Source organism: Lipotes vexillifer, unplaced genomic scaffold (genome assembly GCF_000442215.2).
Source record: "Lipotes vexillifer unplaced genomic scaffold, Lipotes_vexillifer_v1.1 scaffold462, whole genome shotgun sequence".
Lineage (NCBI taxonomy): Eukaryota > Metazoa > Chordata > Mammalia > Artiodactyla > Lipotidae > Lipotes > Lipotes vexillifer.
Genome location: NW_006770402.1, coordinates 1748218 through 1771396, shown reverse-complemented (window position 1 = coordinate 1771396; position 23179 = coordinate 1748218). Strand labels below are relative to the sequence as shown.

Genomic DNA, 23179 nt, shown 5'->3' with positions numbered 1-23179 from the left:
TACCCATACAAATGAAATATCATATCAACATTAATAATATTGTAGAAAAACATTTGTTGATGTAAACTTTTTTCATGACCGATTTTGAAGTTAATAAAATAGATTGCAAAACAGACTATACAATAATATTCCCCGTAGAAGCGGAGCAGAAGGCTAGGTGGCTATAAGCTAAGATGACAACATTGGTAATCCCTGGGAAGTGAATATATGAGTAATTTTTAATTTTATTCTTTTTTACTTTTTAATGTGTTCTACATGAGCAAGAGTATAATTTTTAATAAAGACTTTATGTAAATATAGAATTTTGCAACCAAAGAATGAAAGAATCGCTGATGAAATAATGTCATGCCAATAAATATTGTAAAAGTGTACTGTACAGTACACATTAATAGAATAGTACCGGTGGAGGCAATTGCTGGCAAAAATTGATTTACATCTCATCTTGTAAATATCTACACTGTCTCAGTTTGTGTCTTTCTGTATGCCTATAAGCTCTTCCAATTTCGCCCCAAACTGCCACACTTCCCACAGAAGCTATTGATTTCTGTCGTTAAGGGTTAATATTACGACTAAGCAAATTCTGGGTAATTAAATGGAACACAGTGGAGAGTGATCATTGTTAATACAAGAGAAAAATATAATGGGACTCGTCACCACTAGTTACGAATAGCTTCCTCCTTTTTCTCAATATAAGAAATTGTCCAAAAAATTCCAAGAGAATTTATGCCTAAAAGAAAATTAAAATGCCAAGAATTAAACAATTAAAACACAAAATTGTAATAAAGTTTATTGTACATACTAGACATGTATATGATGACTGTACCTGTCCACATAAAATTTTTAAAATGAATATAAACAGGAAAGCTGGCTTAGAACCTAAGAACAATCTCTTCCATCTTGCCTACCTTCCATCCCTTTTTCTTTCCTAATATTTAATGAGTAGCTACTATATGCCCATTAGTCTAGATAGACAAATGCCCTTCAGGAACAAACAGTTCCATTGGTTTTGACTGCCAAGTAAAGAATGACTGCAGAGTGTGGTTAAGTGTTAAAGCACAAGGGAATGAGGGAGCTGGTCAGAGAAGGCAAAGAAACAGTCCAAAAGCTATGAATGTAGTTTGAGTCTCTTGGAATAACACAAACAAGAATTGAAGGGGTTTTGCAAAAAGGCAAGGACAGTTGGAATGGATATAAAGCTACATCAATGTGGGTCTTTAAAGCAGTAACGTTCAAACTATGAAACAGTGAGTTGATTGCCATTATTCACTTTTAGCCAGTTTTTCCCCAACTTTTACAAGAATGAAGTAAATATATAGCCATTACTTAATTTTTTTTCTGAAACCTTTTTTGACTGCAATTGCTACCAGTAAAACTAGCACAGCAAAAACAATAAAGCAAAGATGAAAGAGAAAACACATAAAAATATAATTTTCACATTTTTATGCATTTTACATTTTTTTTAAAATGTAGTATGAACCAAGTGCCCTTGCAAGAATTATGCTAGTTATTTTACATGAAATTTCATATTTTTCCTACCACTTATACATCATGATATATGCATCTATTCTCTATTCAGTCTTGGCATAACCAGCAAAAGTAAAATGAGTCTGAGGATACAAATTCAAATAAATGCATTTTTTCTTTTATTTTCCAGATGGTAATGTTTCTTAATAGTTTTCATTTTGCACACAAAAACAACTGAAGATCCTGCCTGAAGACACAGCAGGAAATAAACATGGCTCTACATAAACATGACAGTTAGAAAGGTGAGAAAAACAATGATTCTGGACCAGTCAAGTGATTATAAAACCAGGTTTTCCAATATGGTTCCAGATGATGTAAATTTTTGATACAGCAGACCCAATGAAGCTGTGAGAAAAATACATACAAGACGATGGGGAAAGGAAAGTAAATGAACAGAGGTCCCTGCCAAGTATCAGTCTGGTGGTTTAGAACAGGCATTGAGGTCTAGTCAGCTGTCTAATGCTTGGACTGGGTGAGGGCTCTCCTATGTGAAGCTTACTATGAAGGTTTTGGAATTTTTTGCCAGCCAACTAAGCCTTGATGCCAACTTCCCCTTGATTCTGGTTACACTTGCCCAAAGGTTCTGATCTGTAAAAGACAGCAGTCTTAATCTGTTCATTTGGGGAGCTTGCATCCCTGAAGAGTCTCAGCCAGAATCACTCTAAGTCACCTTAGCATGAGTTTTCATCAAATAAACCCTAACAACATTATTTGGGTTGGTCGTTAAAAGATCATCTTCTACAACCTGGGTCCCTTTATGAGCTTTCCAGACATTTGAGTCAATGGAATATTCTACGGACTAAAATGTCTATTGACCATTGCTGTCTATGGAAAATAGAAATAAAAGGCAGCTATGTCCATGCCAATTAGAAATGTGTCAGTGTAGTGAGGTTTTGCAATTGTATTCATTCACACTACCAGAGCTTTTTGTTTCTTTGGGATATTAGAATTAAATATCCCCCACCCACCATCTTCACCTTACTTGTCCTTGATGACATTTTTCAGTTATGTCAGACACCCCTTCCAAAATGTATGGTTTAAGTTCATAACTCTAATGAAGAAGTTCATAATCTTCTGCCACCTGGTTTCCTGTGTGAGTGCTGCCACTTATCACACTGAAAGCTAGAACTGGGTAGAAGACAAGCAGGTCCATAAGATACAGGCGGAACCTTCTTTTTGGCAGCTCTGGCCTCTCAAACAGGCAAAGGCAATTGTAATATGGTGTTGGTACTGACGTAGATTCATCCTCATACCATCCAATTTTATTATCAGTTTGTTAATATTTTCCTGTCTGTACCCTTCATTTTCTTTCTAATCTGGAAGGTCCAATAGTTGCACTGATTGTTTAATAGCCTTTGAGATTTCTTTTTCCATGTAGTGAATCCTACCATCGCCCCAGTCCTAAGGTCCTTATTAGACAGCAGTTGAGATATCTCTGAAAGAACTTTTTCATAGATAGTAATTTCAGTCTGAAGTCTTCATAAGAACTGAAGCTCTCTCTAATAGAGATCTTGAAAATAGACATGGTGAAGTTCTGGCTGTGTTTACTTAAGTCCAAAGAAAAGGGCCAGAGGGTTCTAAAGATGCCTGTAAGAACATTAATTCTGAAAAACTACCAAGTGCTAGTTTCCTGGCTCTCTTATTTCCCTCAGCTTTTCTCTCACAAACCTAAGTTTCTCTTTTCTTTTTACTGTCTGTCTTGTACATATCTTCTGGCAGTGCCACAGTTGATTATGGTCCAATGGAACTATTATTACTATTATGGTAAAAAATACATAGATGAAATTTACTCTCAGTGAACATTTACACGTACAGTAAAGTATTGCTAACTATATGCACATTGTTGTATCTTTGCAGATTTCCAGGGAAACTGGTTTTTTCCTAAGAGCATTGTCACTTCTTTACCAAAATCAAATTAAAGTTCATAAGTAAAGGAAACTAAAGAATTGTACTATTATTTTAAATAGATATGTGCATTAACATATGGAATTTTATATCACACGTGATTCATATTTATCTTCTCAAATTTCATAAATATAAACAAAACATCTTATATTTTGAAATCCCAAAAGGATATCAAATTAATTCTATGTGTTTAAAAAAGGGGCTAGTATCGGGAGAAGGAAATTTACAGTAAAAGTGACATGAATGGACCATTCATTTGTACGGCCACTAATTCTGTAGGGCAACTGATCATAAATTAAATGTCTGACATTCAGTAATAGATGATTATATCTGACATAATGAAGCTATAATGGAAGGTGTTCACACACTGCTTGACTATTAAGTGCCCATTTATTGTCCCTGTACCAGGTGTGATAGTGATAGGTTATACAAATCATCCAGAAGAAATGTCAAAATAGGCTCCTTTGCTGATAAAGCACCACACATGTTTATTAATACAGCAGCTTGTCTTAGAACTGGTCCATCTGCTCATTCAAGACAAATCTTCTTCCTATAAATATTTGAATGTTAAGAGCATGACCACTCATCATAGTTTTAGAGTAATAGGAATGGAAAGAGAAGAGGAGAAAAAGGAAAATAGCTGGAGCTTTAATAAAATATTATCCTCTTTCTTTTACCTTAGATACGTTTAACAGAAGGGGTGGGGAGGTGGCTTTTAATGTGTCATTTGCCTTAGATTACTGCTGTCTGAGTGCAGGTCATCAGAAATGGTCCAGGTTCCAGCAGCTGCTGGTGCCAAGTGGGGGATGGCAAATTTCACCAATGTTTTCAAATTACACATTTCAGTAAGGTGCAAAATGAAGTACTCCATTAAGGAATTCTCCAGAGCATTAATCCATATGCATTTAAGCTTATCAGAAAATATTTTAGCTGGACAAATTTTATAAAGAAAAATAAAACCACATTTTTTTGGGGGGGGGTTAAAATTCTGAGGATTTGCTTCTGAAAACCCACGTTCTATAAAATAGCAACATCATGTTTTTATATAACAGGGAAAACAGAAGCAAAATTTGAGTGTTCATTCCCCCCATTTTTTAACTTTCAGAAATCAGAAGTACAAGGCTAAGACATTTTCCATCTGGTATTCCAAGTTTTATGTGCTTGCAGTGTAGCCTGTACATTCTATGTTCCATCTTCAAGAATGGTTTTATCTAACAAATAAACAAGTATGCCCTGAGGTGCCCCTCTCAAAGGCACACACGCATTTGAAATGAAAAAGTACAATTGTTCAAAAGAGTGAAACAAAGGAAAGGCGTGGACCATTTGGTGACCAGAGGTGGTTTTCACTCTATAGCCTTGCCTTCATTTATTCATTCATTAAAACGTAAATAAAGTCTGGCAGGCATGCCTTTCAGTTTCCAGGAAAGAGCTTTATCAGACTCAGTATCACATAAATCCACTAGTCATACTCTACTAAATAAATTACATCTCGGGATAACTAACCACCTGGTGACCAAAGGGCCAATTCAATTACTTCTAAAAGGCTAAAGGTCTCAGATACCCCTGAAATTATTTTTCATATCTCCCATAGACTGAAAGGAAACGAGTTCCAATCATATTTCATGTTACATGTATTTTCAAAAAATAAATAATGGGTGATCTTTAGTTTGAACATGGATTTCCCTTGTCTTCCAGGAAGGTATAAATATTTACCCGAATTATCCAAATTAGAAATCAAGGAATTATTTATTTTTTCCTCTCCAGTATATCCAAGCAATCACCACGTCCTCTTATTCTTTAACTGCATATATGAATGTCTGTGAGTCCATCACATCTTTTGTATTTCCATTGCTACTGTCTTTAAGTTTGTACTCCTAAGAATCCTTTCTTAAATAACCTACTAATTTTCTTTATTCCTAATCCATCCTAAACAGAGTAGTCAACATTTCTATGCAAAATGGTGGTATTAATGCCTGCTATACCCAAAGTCCTTTGTGGTTTCTATAGGATACATTGAATTGCTAGGTTTAGTACACAAAGATCTGCTATAATCTCAGCTACAAACCCTTTTGCCAGCTTCTTTTTTCCCATTTCACATCATACCAATTGTAGACAATGAAGCCTTTCCCAGTTTCAGAGGCAATGCAGACCAACCTGACCAATAGGTTAACAGCCTAGCAGTCACCCAGCCAAGTGACTGAGACTATTGTTGCTTTAACAGGGTCAATATTCAGTGTACCCAGCCTGGGCTCAGCAAATGCAGTGTTTTCATGGGTCATCTGCTAGCACTTAATGCCCTTCTTCCCTCCAGGGACTGTAACCCCCAGGCATTTGTTGGAATCCAGGGATGTGTTCCCTCAGGTCCTACATCTAAAGGGCTCAGCACTTAGTCCCACAGACAGTTTCCAGATTTTTCTGCTACTTCTGGATCAGAGAAGTCTCACATTACCCAAAGGCCAGTAATGTGGAAAATGGGGTGAAAAGCAGGAAAGAAAATCTTCCAAAAATTTAAGTGGTAGAAGGCAATTCTCTAAATGAAATTTAAATAAAGGCCACACCAATATGATTGGATTTACCTCTTTCTATGCCATCTTCCACCCTATACCTAGAGTCATCTTTTTAAAATCAAAATCAGATTATGCAGTATTCTGTGTAAAAATTCCTCAGGGATCCTCACAGATCTTAAAATAAAAGCCAAACTCCTTTCATGGCCTACAAGGCTGACAAAGATTCCCCGCTAGATCAAACTTTAATAAGACTCCTGAACCTTCTTCTAAGTCCATCTGTGCACTTCCTTGTACAATCCAGTTTTAGCAAGGACCCTGTTAATTCAATTTAGTCAGAACTCCCACCCTCAATATCTGATCACCTTCCATATCTGATCAGATTCTCATCCTCCACCATCCCCTGGCTGAAGGAAGACAGGCCAGGGTGATGTCCTATCACCCTGGTCTGTCTTCAGCAAGAATCCTATTAAGGTGGTTCCAGAATCCCCCTCACCTGTGATGTTTCCTTTTAGTAATTTTTCATCCAGTGACCGCCCCCCGCCCCCGTTCCTTGGCTATAAGTTCCCACTTGTTTGTGCTGTATCTGGAATTGATGTCCCTTCTATCCCAGGGTCTTTATTCCTCTACTGAATAGCTCTGGGGGAAAAAACCCAAAACTTTTTTTATCCCTTTACTGTCCAGCTCTGGTTTTTCCTTGAAAAGGCCCTTCATGATCTGAGTCTTGCCTAAATACTCTGTCTGTATCCCCAGTCTCCCCTCTCATTATGTTCCAGAAATTATCATGTCCACTTATTTGTTAATTTTTCTGTTCATTTATTGTTTCTCCAACTGTCTAAAGTGTATGTTTCATGAGAACTGAAGTCTTGGCAGACTTATAAACTGCACAGTTCCATCAATGCCTGGCACATGTGAGGCCCTAATCAGTATCTGCTTAGTGAACAAATGGATTAACACACCATGACTTTTCTACTTCAGGGCCTTTGATTACACTATGCTTCAACTTTAATCATGGCTAACTCACTTTCATTCTTCACAGTTCAGCTCGATAGTCAACCTAGAATGGTTTTGGTTGACCATCCACCTTATATATCTCCTTTATAGCTCTAACCATAACCTATTCATAACCTTGCTTGCTTAATCTGTATTTGATCTATTGTTTACCTCCTCCACTGCTAGGTAAGGTCCAGCTGTTCTCTCCTGTACATCACTGTATTGTCTGTCCCCTGTAGAGTTCTTGGCGCATAGAAGGCATTCACTATAGTATAGTCACATCAAAATTAATTTGACTTAAATTCAACTATATTCACTCAAAAAGGATTTGAGGGAAGATTCCATTTGCCATTTTACTCAAGGAGCGCAAGGCCCAGAGTGACTAGAGAAGCAGAAGATATGTTCCCTCGGTTCTATGTCTCTCCACAGCACTCATCACACAAGGACCTCCCTCCATTCCCAAGACAGATTTGAGGTACTTTTTATTCACATTTTCTGATATTGAGGAATAACTCACTGTTAGATAAACCATATTTTATAGACAATTTTGAGTATTTTTCAAGGTGGGTTTTATGTTTTGTTTTTTTGGCCTTACCCCCTAACTTCAAAATCTAACCCATGCATAAGATGCAGCTGCATAGAACACTGAACACTGAATGTAAATTAGTCTTTCAGGAGAGCACAAAGAAAAGCTGATGTATAGCTTTATTGTCTGACACATGTTTTAGATTTTAAATGTATAGACATTCAGGACTTCCCTGGTGGCGCAGCAGTTAAGAATCCACCTGCCAATGCAGGGGACACAGGTTCGAGCCCTGGTCTGGGAACATCCCACATGCCACAAAGCGACTAAGCCCGTGTGCCACAATTACTGAGCCCGCGTGCCACAACTGCTGAGGCCCGCATGCCTAGAGACCGTGCTCAGCAACAAGAGAAGCCACCGCAATGAGAAGCACGCGTACCGCAGAGAAGGGCAGCCCCCGCTCACCGCAACTAGAGAAAGTCTGCGTGCAGCAATGAACCCAACACAGCCAAAAATAAATTAATTAATAATTTTAAAAAATAAAATAAATGTATAGACATTCACAGGAAAAATATGGTTATTTTTAATATGAAACTGTATCATAATTAAGCCAACAGGATTTAAGGAGGGTAAGAACATTCAGACTCCCTTGAGGACTTATTTCCTTGATCTATATGAGCTATGAGTTTTAGATTAGAGCAATAAAGTATTGCTGCTAAATTATATTAAACAATATTTGTATAGCATTCTATAGGGTATGAAGCACTTTCACATATAGTATCATATTTTGTATCTGATACTTAAAAAATCTTGGGAGAGAGATTGTTGCTGTGGCTATTGGGTTTGTTCAAGATCATATACTTAGCAAATTAAGGTTATCGGGATGAAATGTGAGGATTAGAGTTGAAGCTGCATACTTCCATGTTTTTCCACCCAGGAGACTCTGATACTAAACTTAACAGGACTATCTGCTCCAGTTAGGGAAATTGTTTTTTGCTGAATTCTTAAGAACTGGAAATAATTCCTGGATCCAGAGCTATAACTAACAAAGAGAAAAGTGTTTCTTAGCATTGGGGGAGCCAAATGTGTCTTACTGTGAAGGCAATGCTGTTTGGGGTGTTATGTGATGAATAATACTCAAAGTAATGTTTCCCATACTGAAAAATATGCCTTTTAGAACTAAGAAAACAAGATCCTCACCCTCTTCATTTCTCATGATACATTGGTTGTATCTGTCATAGTCTCAATCCCTACCATCCAGGTATAAAAGATGAATCTGGAGAAAAGAGATCTTATCTAATCTCAGGCAACTGACTCTAAAAGTAAAAGATATTTTACATTTTAAGGATTTACCATACATTTTATCTTTATCATACCTATCTTCTAAACCTATTGTCAAGTAAGAATTGTTATATTAAAGAAGATACTCCTGAGTAGTGTGTGTGTGTGTGTGTGTGTGTGTGTGTGCATGTGTTGTGTGGGTATAGCAAAAAATTGGAACCTTATAGCTGTGAGTATTCAGCAGGTAGGGATGCAGGTGACTTATTTGGAGGTCAAGCCGACTCCTTCTTCACCCCATCCCAGGTTCTAGTGGTGGCACTTAATACAACTATCGGCCTGCTGTCTGCTCCTGGTATTCAATCAATTATTTTGAGTATACAGGTAAAAAATCATTTTCTGGTGCTTACATAAATAACCATTTTGGGGAGAGAATACTGAAAAACACAGTATTAGATACCTCTTTTGAGGGAAACAGTGAGACATTTTATGAAAAGAGTAAAAAGTAACAGAGTGGCAGTAGAACAAGGATATTCTATTTTATAGAAAAAGACAACAGACACAAAAAATTTATTTGTCACTGGGTAGTAAATAGTACATAAGTGTTCAAACTACTTATATTGTGTTCTAGAGATGAATAATGGAAATGGTGAGAATTTTTTAAAAAATACTCTACTATGGATGGTCAGATCTCTCATTGCTTGCTGCCAATATGTTTCATTACTAAATACTTGCTATAGTATGTAGTTTTAGAAATTAAGTCATGGTTCCTCTTGTATAAATGAAAAACTGCCATACCAGATTTTACAGATGCCTAGGTTTGAATCCTGGCTCCAACACTTAATACTTGTCTGACCTTTATGAAGTTAAAGAAAACGTTCTATGTCTCAGTTTTTTCATTCACAAAGTTGCAATAATAATACTACCTGATTCATGGTATTCGGGAAATCAGTGAAATAATAATCCATGTCAAGTGCTTAGAATAGAGCTTGGCACAAATGTTAAGTATAAATGTTAAGTGTTCATACCATGTCAACTCAAAAAGGTGGTATCTATTGTAATATTCTGAAGAATAGTATGTTCAGTTCTCTTTGGGAATTGGGAGAGAGGGGATCATATGGATAATTTTTAGTTTGAACATAGGACTTAAGGTTAATTTGCATAATAAATGTTAGCTCTTATTATTATTATTATTATTATTGACTAGCAATACCTGACAGTAAAGTTGTGACATTCAGAAAATACTAAATATTTTCTCCCTCAACAAGATAAAGCAGCTCTACTCTCATTGATCTGAATGAGACAAATCAAAATAAGACAAAGAGAAGTAAGTACTGGAACCTGTGGTAGCAGTCTTAGGAGAGCTGGACCATTGAGCAACCTTAGGAGGGGGGACAGAAAGCCGGGAGTGGTTGGGAGGTGTGGGGAGTTGTGAAGTTCAGAGAACTGAACCCTGGTCATAGCTTCTTAGAGATATCTTAATCCCGGAGACTTTCCCTTGCCTTGAACAACGGCTCCAATGGAGGAATCGGCATATTCAAGTCAAGGATCATTATCACTGGATTCGCCAGTAGGCACACTGAACCTGAAGGAGAATGTTCAGATCACAACAGTATCAAGTTTCTACTTAATACCCTACAAATACTAGGACTATCATTCCATCAGCCAATGGGAAAGAGAATTCAAACAAGCTCCCTTCTTCTCATTCAGGCGCACTGAGAGAATGCCAAGACAAGATGACTAGGAACCTAACGTGATAAACTACTAGATCACACTACTCTCTGGAATAATTATTCTCAACACATGAATTATTTCCCACAAGGGGCCTGCAGGAGTGTGCTAAATTATTTCAAATGATAAATGTTGGCTTTTCAACAATAACTTATATTTGGAAAGTATGTTACAATTTACAAAACCCTCCTACTTATTCCTAACAATATTGAATAAAAAGTACATTTTACCATCAAGTTTAGAATTTAACTTCAATTAAATTCGACCCAAATTCAAGTATTACTTCATAGTATGATAGTACTATGCTTGATACTAGAAATAGAATGATGATGACCAAGAAGTCTGAATGAAAAAGTGATAGGATCCTTGTAAGACTAAGCGAGGCAATATGTATAAAATATTTTTTCCTGTGTCTGACACAAGATACATACTTAATGAATGAGACTGGTGTTTACCATTAATAATAACAAGATATACTCTCTGCCTCTATCTTGTAGGTGTTCACAGTGTACTTAAACACAGCAAAAAAATGCTTGGCATTTGCAAGTGTAGGAAAAGGTTGTTTACTTAACATGGTCAAAGTACTCTGTTATATGCAAGTTTAATTTTTATTCCCTTGGGCTAAGGGTCAATAAAGCTAGGAAATTATGTTCTACCATATAATATCTGCTAACCAGGTAAGTTAGAAAAACACCATCACAGCACTTTAAAGGACAAGCTTGGAGACTCCTCAATAAGAATGCCAGATGTCTTGTTCCTACTTTATTTTAATCAACATCAAATGCTTTTATATTTCACTAAATAATATCATTTGTTAACATCTCAAGTTTGTGATGCTGAATCTTTGGCTATTGCCTGTTTTTAATATATATGCACCAGGCAGGACCATCTGTTTATTCTGAACTTAAAAAAAATATTGTCAGTGTGTGGATGTGCTGAATGTAATTTATGTTTGCACATGAAACTTAATGCCTGGCATTATTCTAGTTCATTGATTACCTGCCAATGGAACCATGTTTATATTACTCATTTTTTTATAGAAAAAAAAGTTTAAAAAAATAGACACAGTTTTCTAAATGTGCCCAAATATTTTAGATTTTTTTCAGAGTATAAATCGTAACTGTCAACAATTAGCAACTGTATAAATTAGCGTTTAGTATTAGACTTCTGATCAAACATAAGATGCTACCTAAAGGAAGACTATACACATTACTATACAGAATAAATACAGTACTGTTTTCACCAGCTTTATTACTAGTGGTTTACCATATTAGAAGGCGGAATGTATCTGGTAACTGACAAATTTTTATGTAGCAAAATATTCAAAGTATCATCCTTAGTAATAAAATGGAGGACATTTTTCAGAAGTTAATGTCTTTTCTTGGTTATTGACAGGAATTTATCTAAATTGAATTGCTAGTGATGTTGTGAAAAATACATAGGTAGGTTCTATCATTAACTGCTAAGGCTGTCAACAAACTGTATAGAAAAACAATGAAACAAAACCAAACCAAAAATAAAACAACAGAGTTTCAACTGAAGAGTGTGCCTCAATTGGTATATTTGAGTCTCAATATTCACCTCTGCTTAGGATTCTAATTCAGCTTCCAAAATAAATTCCCACCCAAACACCTTCATTGACTGCTTCTGTCTGTAATACAGACATGATTTTGGGGTAGAGTATTTTGTGAGTAGTTAGAAAGCAAACTAAAGGTTAGGGACAGAGGATACTTGGTGAGGACACATGTCCTTCAGAACTGCAACTTCTAATGAGCCCTGCTAAGAATTCCATTGTGCTGATTTACAAATCTGCTACAAAAATAACAAAGTAGACTTTCATTTCAGTTATAACACACAAAATTGGGAAATATGTCTGAAAAGCATAGAGAACTTATTTGCATACAGAAATATATAATAATCCCATTAAATTAAGTACAGAATTGTAACAAACTTGTTTTAATAATGAAAGGTTTAAAAATAATAGTGCTTCTAGATGAAACTTTTTTTTTTTTAAGTCCTAATTAATGAGACGTATGGGAAGAAAAATTACTATAATGGTGAATGCTGACTCAGGATCTTATTTTTATTAAGTATTTTATAGTGAGGGCTGTGACTATTTTTTCTATTTATAGTGGCAGCTCTGGTTAATTACCTTGTAATGTATTGTGACATTAATGCACTAGTAAACTATTGGAATTTACACTCCTATTCAGTAATAAAATCTATAAGTTGAAGAATGCATATAAAGTTATCACAGTCATAAATTATGTGACCAAATGCCATGTATGATCACATTAAACAACAGAATCTCTCAAATTTACTCATCGGGGGTAGGTGCCACTGAATTTATTATATACTTCAGCTATTTTGAAATATAGATTTCAACATTTTTTTCAAGGTTATTTGGTAACTTGTTACTACATTTTCTGTATGGTTACTAAGAGCATGTTGGTCACAATTAAAATACACAATACCAAAAAAGAAATACATTTTGACAAACAAGTGCATCAATTTCACAAAATATTTTTTCCCTAAAAGTGAGTGCAAAAGTGAAAGAAATCAAGAGAATAGAAAGGAGGTAGTATGGTGACATGTGGATTAAAACCAAAATGATTCATAAGCTACATATAGAATTTAAGGGGATGAAAAAGAAATGAAAATGTCACATATACTTTTTGAAAAATAATTATATAATTATTTTTTAAATAGAGGCTTAAAAACAATTCCAAAGTTACCAATAATTAGTTCACTATCTCAAATATTCAAAGCACAATCACTGTTACAAAAAAAAGGTACCAAGTAATCCAAAATATTTGAGATAAGAACAGAATAAAATGGCAAAGTATCTGAAATAATCTGATATGTAATATGTTAGAGAATTCATACTTTCTACTGAAAAATTCCCTGTCCTAATATTGATAGCTATATTAATACATTTTAAACATTGTTTTGTATTGCTCTCTTGATGGATATCAAAAAGCTTAAGTATGATTTTCCTATGAAAATATAGTCAAGTCTATAAAATACACAGGGAATTATATAAAGCAACAATAATTCCTAAAACATGAACATGAATGTACACTAGTGGAAAGGGAAAGAGAGAATACAGAGAACTGTAGGTCAGTGGGGGAAGGGGACTATCAAGACATAGCTCTCATTTTCTCAATATGTATAAAATTATAGTAGGAAAATAGAAAAAATAGTTATCTAATGTGGTTTTTCAGGTAGTTCAAAGGATATTGTTATATAATCACACAAAAATTATTAGAGACAGAGTTTCAAAGTATTTAAAGAACCTAATTTATCTTATTGTATAAATTCAAATCAAAACCTATAATATACATGAGAGACTCCCTCTCTGTACATAGATATAGATAATGTACAGGTCATTTGTGTAATTTAAATATCAAAAATGTACACTATAATTAGAAACAGTAAATGCAGATGAGGGGTGAGAGTTGAAAGTTGAAAGGAAATACTTTGTGGTTCCAAAGCAATGATATTGCCAACTCTTACCATTTCCAATATTTGTTTTTAAATAAAATATTAGATAGTTTTAAGAAAAAAAGCACAAGGTCTTTTGCAATGTTATTTTGGTGATTTATACAAACCTCTTTATTTATTCAATTAAATGTTCTTTTATTTTGAAAATTATGGGACTATGGCACATGAGCTAATGACTATAACTGCAATTGCATTAATCACAGTAGTTTAGGAGGGTCTCTGGGTCAATGCATGTAGAGGAACTATGTGAGAACTAGAAGTTATCAAGACAATTCTTCTAAGGTAGAGAGCACAATTTGAGATAGATATAAAGCAGAGATCAATGCTAGATTCTAGTAGATCATTCTTCACCAGGTCAATACCATCACTACTTTTACTAAGATGATGCCACTTTAAAGTGAAGCTCTTAATAATGCCTACTTGCCTACTAACTCTTCAGGGTCTAGTTTATGTCAGGTTATTTGCCAGGAACTTGATACTAACTGTTTCACTTAACCATCCTTAAAAACTTGTTTTACAGTTGATAGACAGAAGCTGCCTAAGGTCCTGCAGGTCTGCCTGGCTCCAAGGCCCAGTCTCTTCCCATATGTCACAACAGCAAACCCCAAAGTTCGTATCAGTAGTAATAGCCACATATTATCTAGGGCTTACCAGATGCCAGACTCTGTTCTATATCATCCTTAATCCTCACAAAGACACTGTGAGGATTTCTTATTTCTGAACTTCTGTGTGGTAGTTGAGGAAATTAAAGATAAGAAAGGTCTATAACTCCCAAGTTTAAGTTTATTGGCTATAAATCCCTTCATTTTATCACTCAATTTTTGCCTTGCTTCATTCTAAATTTATTTTACTCTTTATCTGCCTAGCTACAGTAGGTTGAAATGGCCCAAATTCCTCTCCTTCCTGTATCCATGGTCCTTTGGATTGTGGTTCCTCCATCAAGAGATGGAGTCCATTTCTTAAGTCTAGGGTTGGCTATGTGACTGGCTTTGGCCAATGGGACATAACAAACATGACACAAGTAGAGTCTTAAACAATACATGAACTTGGGGACTTTCCTACTCATTGCAGGGAACCCTGTCACAATGGGAATGAGCTGGAGCTAGACTGCTGGAAGATGAGAGCCATATGGCCATCACTGCAGATGACATCAAGGTGACTACCAAACATGTGAATGAATTTCCTTCCCTGAAAATCCAACCAGCCTGCTAACTACTAAACACCCAGCCTCAGTCAAGTCAGCACACATGCGATTCAACCAACTCTGAGAACTATAAAAATGTTTCCTGTTTTTAGCCACTAACTTTTGGAGTAGATTATTAATTACACTGTCACACCCATGACTTTATAGTATTCTTCCAAAATCATACTGGGATCATGTCTGAAAAATTGAATTATATTAATGTCACCAACTCGCATAAATAGGTCTCCATCTTTGGTGGGAACAACATTCTACTAAGTATTAACATGTCTAAAACAAGGCATCCATTTAAAATTCATCTCTTCCTCATGATGAGAAATTATGGCATAAGCATCCAAGTAGTTAATCAATATAGAAACCTTAGAGGCATTTCTGCTCTGTTCCTGTATCAGTTCAGCCAATGCCATGTCTCTTCAAAACACTTCTCGGACCCTACCATTGCCACCAACACACTCCTAACTAATTTCCCAATCATTTTTTACCTGGATTACTGAAATGGCTTCCCTCTGTCAATCTTTCATCATCTACACTGATTTCAGAGATACTTTTCCCATATCAAGAACTGATTCTGTTATGATGTAACAACCCACTGACTTAGGAAAATTTTTTAAAAAATCAAAAATATTTGATGATTTTTTTACAGGATAAAGTACAAACTCCTTGGCATGAGACGCAGAATCCTTCACAATCTCCCTCATTACATCTTCCCAGTCTCTTCCTCTAAAACTGCTCCCATTTTACTGTGCACTCAAGCACATTTCCTTAAAAATATCACAACTTTCAGGCTTCCCTGGTGGCGCAGCGGTTGAGAGTCCGCCTGCCGATGCAGGGGACACGGGTTCGTGCCCCGGTCCGGGAAGATCCCACATGCCACGGAGCAGCTGGGCCCGTGAGCCATGGCCGCTGAGCCTGCTGTCTGGAGCCTGTGCTCCGCAACGGGAGAGGCCACAACAGTCAGAGGCCTGCATACCGAAAAAAAAAAAAAAAAAAAAATCACAACTTTCACATATAACATATTTTGGTTCATTCTGCTTCTTCTTTGTAAGTTCTCTTATTGTCCCTGCTCAGTTTTCTTCTTGAAAAATGAGGATACATCCTTCACAATTTAGGTTGTCACCTTCACTTTCAGTCACTTAGAAATCATTTTAGGAGTTCCTATTGTGCGCCAAGCACAGACCAGTTGCTGGAGGAGAAATAATAATTATGACACTCTTTGCCCTCAAGGATCTTACAGAAGGAAAAAGGGACATTCAAGCTGAAAAATAAAATGCAGTGTTTTAGGAATAATAACTGAGGCAAGCACAGGGGATATTTGGAGGACAGAGGCATGTACTTAGCTCCTGCGTAGTACATGGGAAGACTTAACAGAGGAACTGAAGGTAAAGCAGAGCATTGCAACACTGGTAAAAACTTACTAGGTAGAAAAGGAAAGGTAAGAGACTCCTGGCAGAAGAAATAGCATGTATAGAAAACATGTTCATAAAAGTCAGATCTAATGACTTTTATTGTATACTATTGAAAGTATAAGAAAATATACCATGCCACTGGGACAAAGTGAGGAGAGTGGGAGGGAGGGGTGGAAGGGACGAGATATGGAGATATGTATATATGTATAGCTGATTCACTTTGTTATACAGCAGAAACTAATACACCATTGTAAAGCAATTATACTCCAATAAAGATGTTAAAAAAATAAAATAAAATAAAAATAAAGCTATGTTCCCCTTTGAAAAAAAAAAAAGAAAATATACCATATTACTTTAAACTGAAAAATTAACCTTAGGATATTTGGTATTTATAAAATTAAAAGTTTGTCTATTATTACATTAGTTTGAACATTATAAAACATTTAAAAATCATTAATTTTTAAAAGTAGAAAGATAAATTCTGTATTTAGATTATGAGATAAATGTTACTTTTAACTTCTATTTTGTATGACTAGTTATTTTTAAAAATCTTTAAACAGATGGCATCAATTTAAATACATAATTTTAATTTATATACTTTAAAACTAAATTATCATATTAATAATAAAATGACTTTTAAAAGGAATAATAAAATATAAGATATCACTTTGCAAGGAAATAAATCCGTCAATATGACGTAGATTAAGACATCTTATTTTAAAATAAAAAAGGATAGTAGAAGAAGAAATTTCCAATAAACAAAAGTAACAGTTATCTGGTAATCTCTAAATCTAGGTTTGTTTTCAATAGTCTTCCACTATGGATCCTCATTTCTTATTTGGTTTACAAACATTTCTCAAAACAATATTTCACATCTTATTATAAATAAGACTTACTCTTTCTGTTATTACGTTCCTTACACACCATTTTCCTCCTGTTTTTTAAATAGGCACTGCATTGTAATATACATATTTACAGTTATCTTTAATTTAATTAATTGTCTTCAACAAAGAATGAATAAATTTCTTTCTTTAAACTTTAAAAAAAAAAAAAAAAAAAAAAAAAAAAAAGAATACAACTCACCTCTAACAGGGGGTCTTTCTAGCTCAGAGTCAAGGTGAATTGGTGGAGAGATGTATGGTACCTGTCCATGATGTGCCTGTCCTGTGGACCCAAAAATAAATGTTAAGATATTGTAATTATGTCTTCTTACATTTTTTTTTGGTTTTATGATGTCATATATCTCTCTTCACACTGAATTACTAACAATTATAGAGTGCAGACAGATCTATCCAAACACAGAATCATTATGTGTCATCCAAACATCAAGCAATTAAATCAGTCCTTCTTAAGCCATCTACTTCGTTGTTGTTAAATCACAAGTTTATTGAGTGACACTTTAAAAAATACAATAAAAATGATTGACAAGAAAAATGAAATACAAAAACTAAAGACATAAAATACAAGTCCCCATTTTTCATTGTTAAACAGACACTAAGTACTCTATCAATTTGCTTTAAGTGTTTCTAAACATTTACTCTTAATTTTTGCATTTATTTCACTGCAGATCAGTAATAAATGGTCTGCAGACTGGCATCTATGTCAGATAACACTTTGAATAGCACTTATTTAGATAACTTTACAACCCTAATTAATTTATACCTTATTTTTATTATTACTTTTAAACTTTTTACTTCTTATTTGAGTAGAAAACTACTCCTACTTGCTTATTGTACTTGATGAAAAAATAATAACTAACCACAATATAAAAAAGCAGGTAGATGGATTCATTCTGTTTCTTGTAAAGCATTCTGCTAGTTCACATGCATATCTGTAATACATTTTCTGTCTCATGAGTTAAAGTTGATTTGAAGGACTAGACGCTGACTGAAAAAAATTGCTAGCTTAAGAACAAGAGTTTTCTAATGTTCAAAGTAGCTATAGCTTGTATACTGATAATCCAGTAAGCAATTAGGATTTTAAGGCAAGAAAGCACAATTACAGAGTTCAATTTCTAAAGCTACTTTATATAAAGAAGGTTTGGGTAAAAGTACAGAACCCACCGCTTTCTTTCTATAATGGGAATATGCAGTTATATTTTATACATTTACTATAGCAATCTACAGGGTTGTTAATCTCCTTTCCTAAATAAGGAAAGTTAATGATACATAGATTATGATAACAGTTAGAGTAACCTTCCTGTTTCAAGTAATATTCGACTTGTAATAAACTCTGCTGATTTCTCTTATGAGGCACATTTCAAATAATTAATATGGCTCCCTGTTGATAGTAACTGCTATTGCTCCCAGCATTTTTCTAGCTAACAGCAGACACAGTGGAGAGGCTGTAATACACAGAGCTCCTCATAATGGTAACTAAGAATATTATGCTTTCACTGGTCATGTTTCAGTGGAATACTAAAAGCACTATTATAAAAGAAATGACAGCGATTGTGCACTGCTAGCAGTCCATGTGTAATATAGCTTATTAAAAACTTCAGATTATCTTAATTATAAAAACACCTGATGTTTACCTCTGTTGCATACTTGGTTGCAAAAACATTTTTATTTTTAAGGTCTTGTGTCATTACAAATGAATTGGTTTGAAACTTTATTGATCATGTAAATGAAAATAAGAATCTTTCAGTTTATATTGGTTCAAAATAACATCAGCATATAAAATCGTATTGATTTCATGTCAAACCAAGGAACATGGCTTTTACTACATATAATAATAACCACTATACATTCATACATACATCATCTCCTTTTATGCAACCAATATCACTATAAGGATTTAAAGGTAGGTAATACATTAGTACACACACATTTTTAAATCAAAGATACAAGCAGAGGAGATTAAGTAACTAACATGCAGATAGTAAACAGCAAGGTCAGTCATATTTTGACTTCAAATTTCAAGTGTTTTCATCTATATCATAATATTTTTCTCAAAGAAGGTATATTAAACCTGAAAATAATGCGTATAGATTTTAGTGATTAAACTCTGACAACTGCTTTTGGGACTGTTACCTCTACATTTATAATGAAGTAAACAGTCCCTTTAAATGCCACATTTGCCTTTGTTCTTGGGATAAGCATGTAACCTCAACAGTACTCAACACAGGTAATTTAGGCAGCACAAGTTCACAGTGTGTATATCCCTAAGGGAAAATGGGGATATCAAAGAGCCAGTGGAATGGAATGGGGATTATTGATGGTCAAGTTCTGAACCTGGTTTGCCACAATTTCCATTCTCTCTCCAAGGAGAAATCTAGCAAACTGCAGGATGCAGTATGGCAGGGAAAGTTACAGTGGTAGGCATTGACTGGGACTCTAAGCCTTAGAGAAAGGTGAGAAATGCAGTAATGGATTAAAATCTGGTAACTGAAATTTCTGATCTACAGAATAAAAACTAGAAATTATGGAGGTTGTTGTTGATTGATTAAATTAATCAAATTTTTAAAAAGATTCCTACCACACTTTAGATCAGTGGTATGCACACATTTATCTCCACAAAAACACATAAAAGGTAAAAAAAACACGTTCTAGTAGGCAATACTTCTAACTAAGGATAACTAATAGATAAGAAATCTAAGGCAACAATTCTCAGGCTAGTAATCTATCATCATCAGGAAGGGCATATGGAAACATGGGGAGATGCTGTGCATAGTTTGAAAAAAATTCATTGTCTCTCAAAGTCCCACCCCCCTCATAAAGAATTACTAAAAAAAGGAATTTGGCCAAGATGGGAGAGTAGGAAGACCTTGAGTTCACCTCCTCCCATAGGCACACCAAAATCACAACTATTTTCAGAGCAACTATTGATGACAAAGAGTGGAAATCAGCAGAAAAGATCTTCTACAACTAAAGATATAAAGAAGGAAACACAACAAGACGGACAGGAGTAGGTGGAATCACGATATAGTCAAAAGCCATACCCCTGTATGGGTGACCCACAAGGGGGACGATAATTACAGTTGCACAGGTTCTCTACAAAGAGGGAGAGGTCTGAGCCCCACATTAAGCTCCCCAACGGGGGGTCTTGTACCAGGAAGACAAATCCCCAGAACATTTAGTTTTGAAGGCCAGTGGGGCTTAGTGTCCAGAGAACCAGAGGGCTGTGGGAAATAGAGACTCCACTCTTAAAGGACATAAACAAAATCTCACATGCTCCAGGACCCAAGGCAGAAGCAGTAAGTTGAAAGAAGCCTGGGTCAGACCCACCAGTTGATCTTGGAGAGCCTCAAGAAGAGGCAGAAGGCAACTGAAGCTCACCGTGGAGATAAAGACACTGGTGGCAACCATTTTGGGGAGCTCATTCTTCCACGTGGACACTGGTACTGGTAAATGCCATTTTGGAATCTTCCCTCTAGCCTATTAGCACTGGGACCTGGTCTGCCCACCAGCTTGTTTGCACCAGTACTAGGCTGCATAAGGACAAGTAACTAACTGGGTGAGGCTGCGTTAAGACCCCCTGAGCCCACAGCCATCTTAGGACATGGCCCTGTCCACCAGAGGGCCCAGGATCTGGGCCTACATACTACTGCACAGACACTAGACCTGGGACCCCCAGGTCTCTGCAGCCAGAGACCCTGGGTCCCGGCCCTGCCCATCAGCAGGCAGATACCAGCCCCAGGACCACCAAAGCCCTGCAGCCTGCTTTGTCAGGACCCAGCCAACCCACCAAAAGGCCAGCACCAGCCTTAAGATCACTTGGGCCCTGGCCCTGCCCACCAGCACCAGCTTTTTTTTAATTAATTAATTAATTAATTAATTAATTTAGGGCTGCTTTGGGTCTTCATTGCTGTGCATAGGCTTTCTCTTGTTGCGGTGAGCAGGGGCTACTCTTTGTTGCGGTGTGCGGGCTTCGCATTGCGGTGGCTTCTCTTTGTTGCGGAGCATGGGCTCTAGGCACACGGGCTTCAGTAGTTGTGGCATGTGGGCTCAGTAGTTGTGGCTCACAGGCTCTAGAGCACAGGTTCAGTAGTGTGTCACACAGGCTTAGTTGCTCTGCGGCATGTGGGATCTTCCCAGACAAGGGCTTGAACCCAAGTCCCCTGCACTGGCAGATAGATTCTTAATCACTGCACCACGAGGGAAGTCCCCCCAACACCAGCTTTGTGACACCTTGGGCTCCTCAGCCAGTGGCCCAGGATCCAGCCCCACCTACCAGAGGCCTGACACCAGATTTGGGTCACCCCAGAACCCATAGCCAGCCATGTCAGGAACCGGCCCACCTACCAGCAGGCTGATAGTAGATCTGTGAACTCCAGCCCTGAAACCACCCACCCCAGAACATGGCTCTGCCCACCAGTGGGTCAGTATTAGCCCCAGGACCCTGTGGCATTCTGCAGTGAGCAGCCTCACGACCCAGCCCTGCCAACCAACAGCTGCCAGCTTCTGCAGGGTCTGGCAACCAACTGGACCAGGGCCCAGACACACCTACCAGACCACCCACCATAATCAGCCCTCCATAACAGAAGGATCCATGCAGCCCACAAAGGGGACACCCCTAGAGTATATAGTTCTGGTGACCAGAGGGAAGTTTGCTGCTGGGTTGCATAGTATGCCTCCTACAAAAGGCCACTTCCCCAATGTTGGGAAATGTAACCAACCTACAAGATACATAGAAATAAAAACAGAAAATTAGGCAAAATGAGGCGACAGAGGAATGCAATGGAAGGAATAAGATAAAACCTCAGAAGAAGAACTAAGTGAAGTAGAGATAGGCAATCTACCTGATAAAGTGTTTATTTTAAGGTAATGACCATAAAGATGATCAAAGAACTCAAGAGAAGAATGGATGAACACAGTGAGAAGTTGAACAGTTAGAAGTTAGAAAGAAGAGCTAAACACACCTGAATACAATAACTTAAATAAAAAATACACTGTAAGGAATCAACAGATTAGATGATACAGAAGAACAGTCAGTGAGCTGTAAGTTATAGTAATGGAAATCACCAAAGCTGAACTGAAAAAATAGAAAGAAATGAAGTCATTTTAAGAGGTCTCTGAGACAACTTCAAGTGTACTAACATTCTCATCACAGGAGTCTCAGAAGAGAGAGAGAAAGGGACAGAGAAAATATTTGAAGAAATGGTAGCTGAAAACTTCCCTAACCTGGGAAGTGAAACAGACATCCATGTACAGGAGGCACAGAGACTCCCAGACAGGATCAACTGAAAGAGGATCACGCCAAGACTCATTGTAATTAAAATGACAAAAATTAAATATTAAGAGAGAATATTAAGAATTAATGCAAAATAATAGAAATAATAAACTCCAGTTAAAACCATAATTAACTTTCATAAAAATTTCTCTTGGACTTTATGGTGAATAATATTCAGCAAAAAATGCAATCAGCTCAAAAAGAGTATAGGGAGGTAAAAAGCATGACAAACACATGTTTTAAAAATATGACACATTTTCCACCATATTTGACTGTCTTATACTAGTCTCACCTGGTCCTCATAACCACAGCTTTGTATATCGAAATATGTGATGTGCTCCTTTTATTTTTGTCCTTACTTTTCCAAATTAAAAAAGATACAGGGCTTCCCTGGTGGCGCAGTGCTTGAGAGTCCGCCTGCCGATGCAGGAGACGCGGG

At 36.4% G+C, this 23179-nt stretch overlaps 1 protein-coding gene across 13 annotated transcripts in view; it reads right to left on the bottom strand.

The window, feature by feature from the left end:
- The window catches only part of ADGRL3 (adhesion G protein-coupled receptor L3), a 588406-nt gene that overhangs the window by 249430 nt on the left and 315797 nt on the right, over nt 1-23179 (bottom strand). For all 13 annotated transcript variants that reach the window (XM_007446078.1, XM_007446073.1, XM_007446080.1 and 10 more), the window contains one exon: nt 17653-17733. In XM_007446078.1, coding sequence (XP_007446140.1) covers nt 17653-17733 — 81 coding nt within the window. The remainder of the gene's footprint in view (nt 1-17652; nt 17734-23179) is intronic.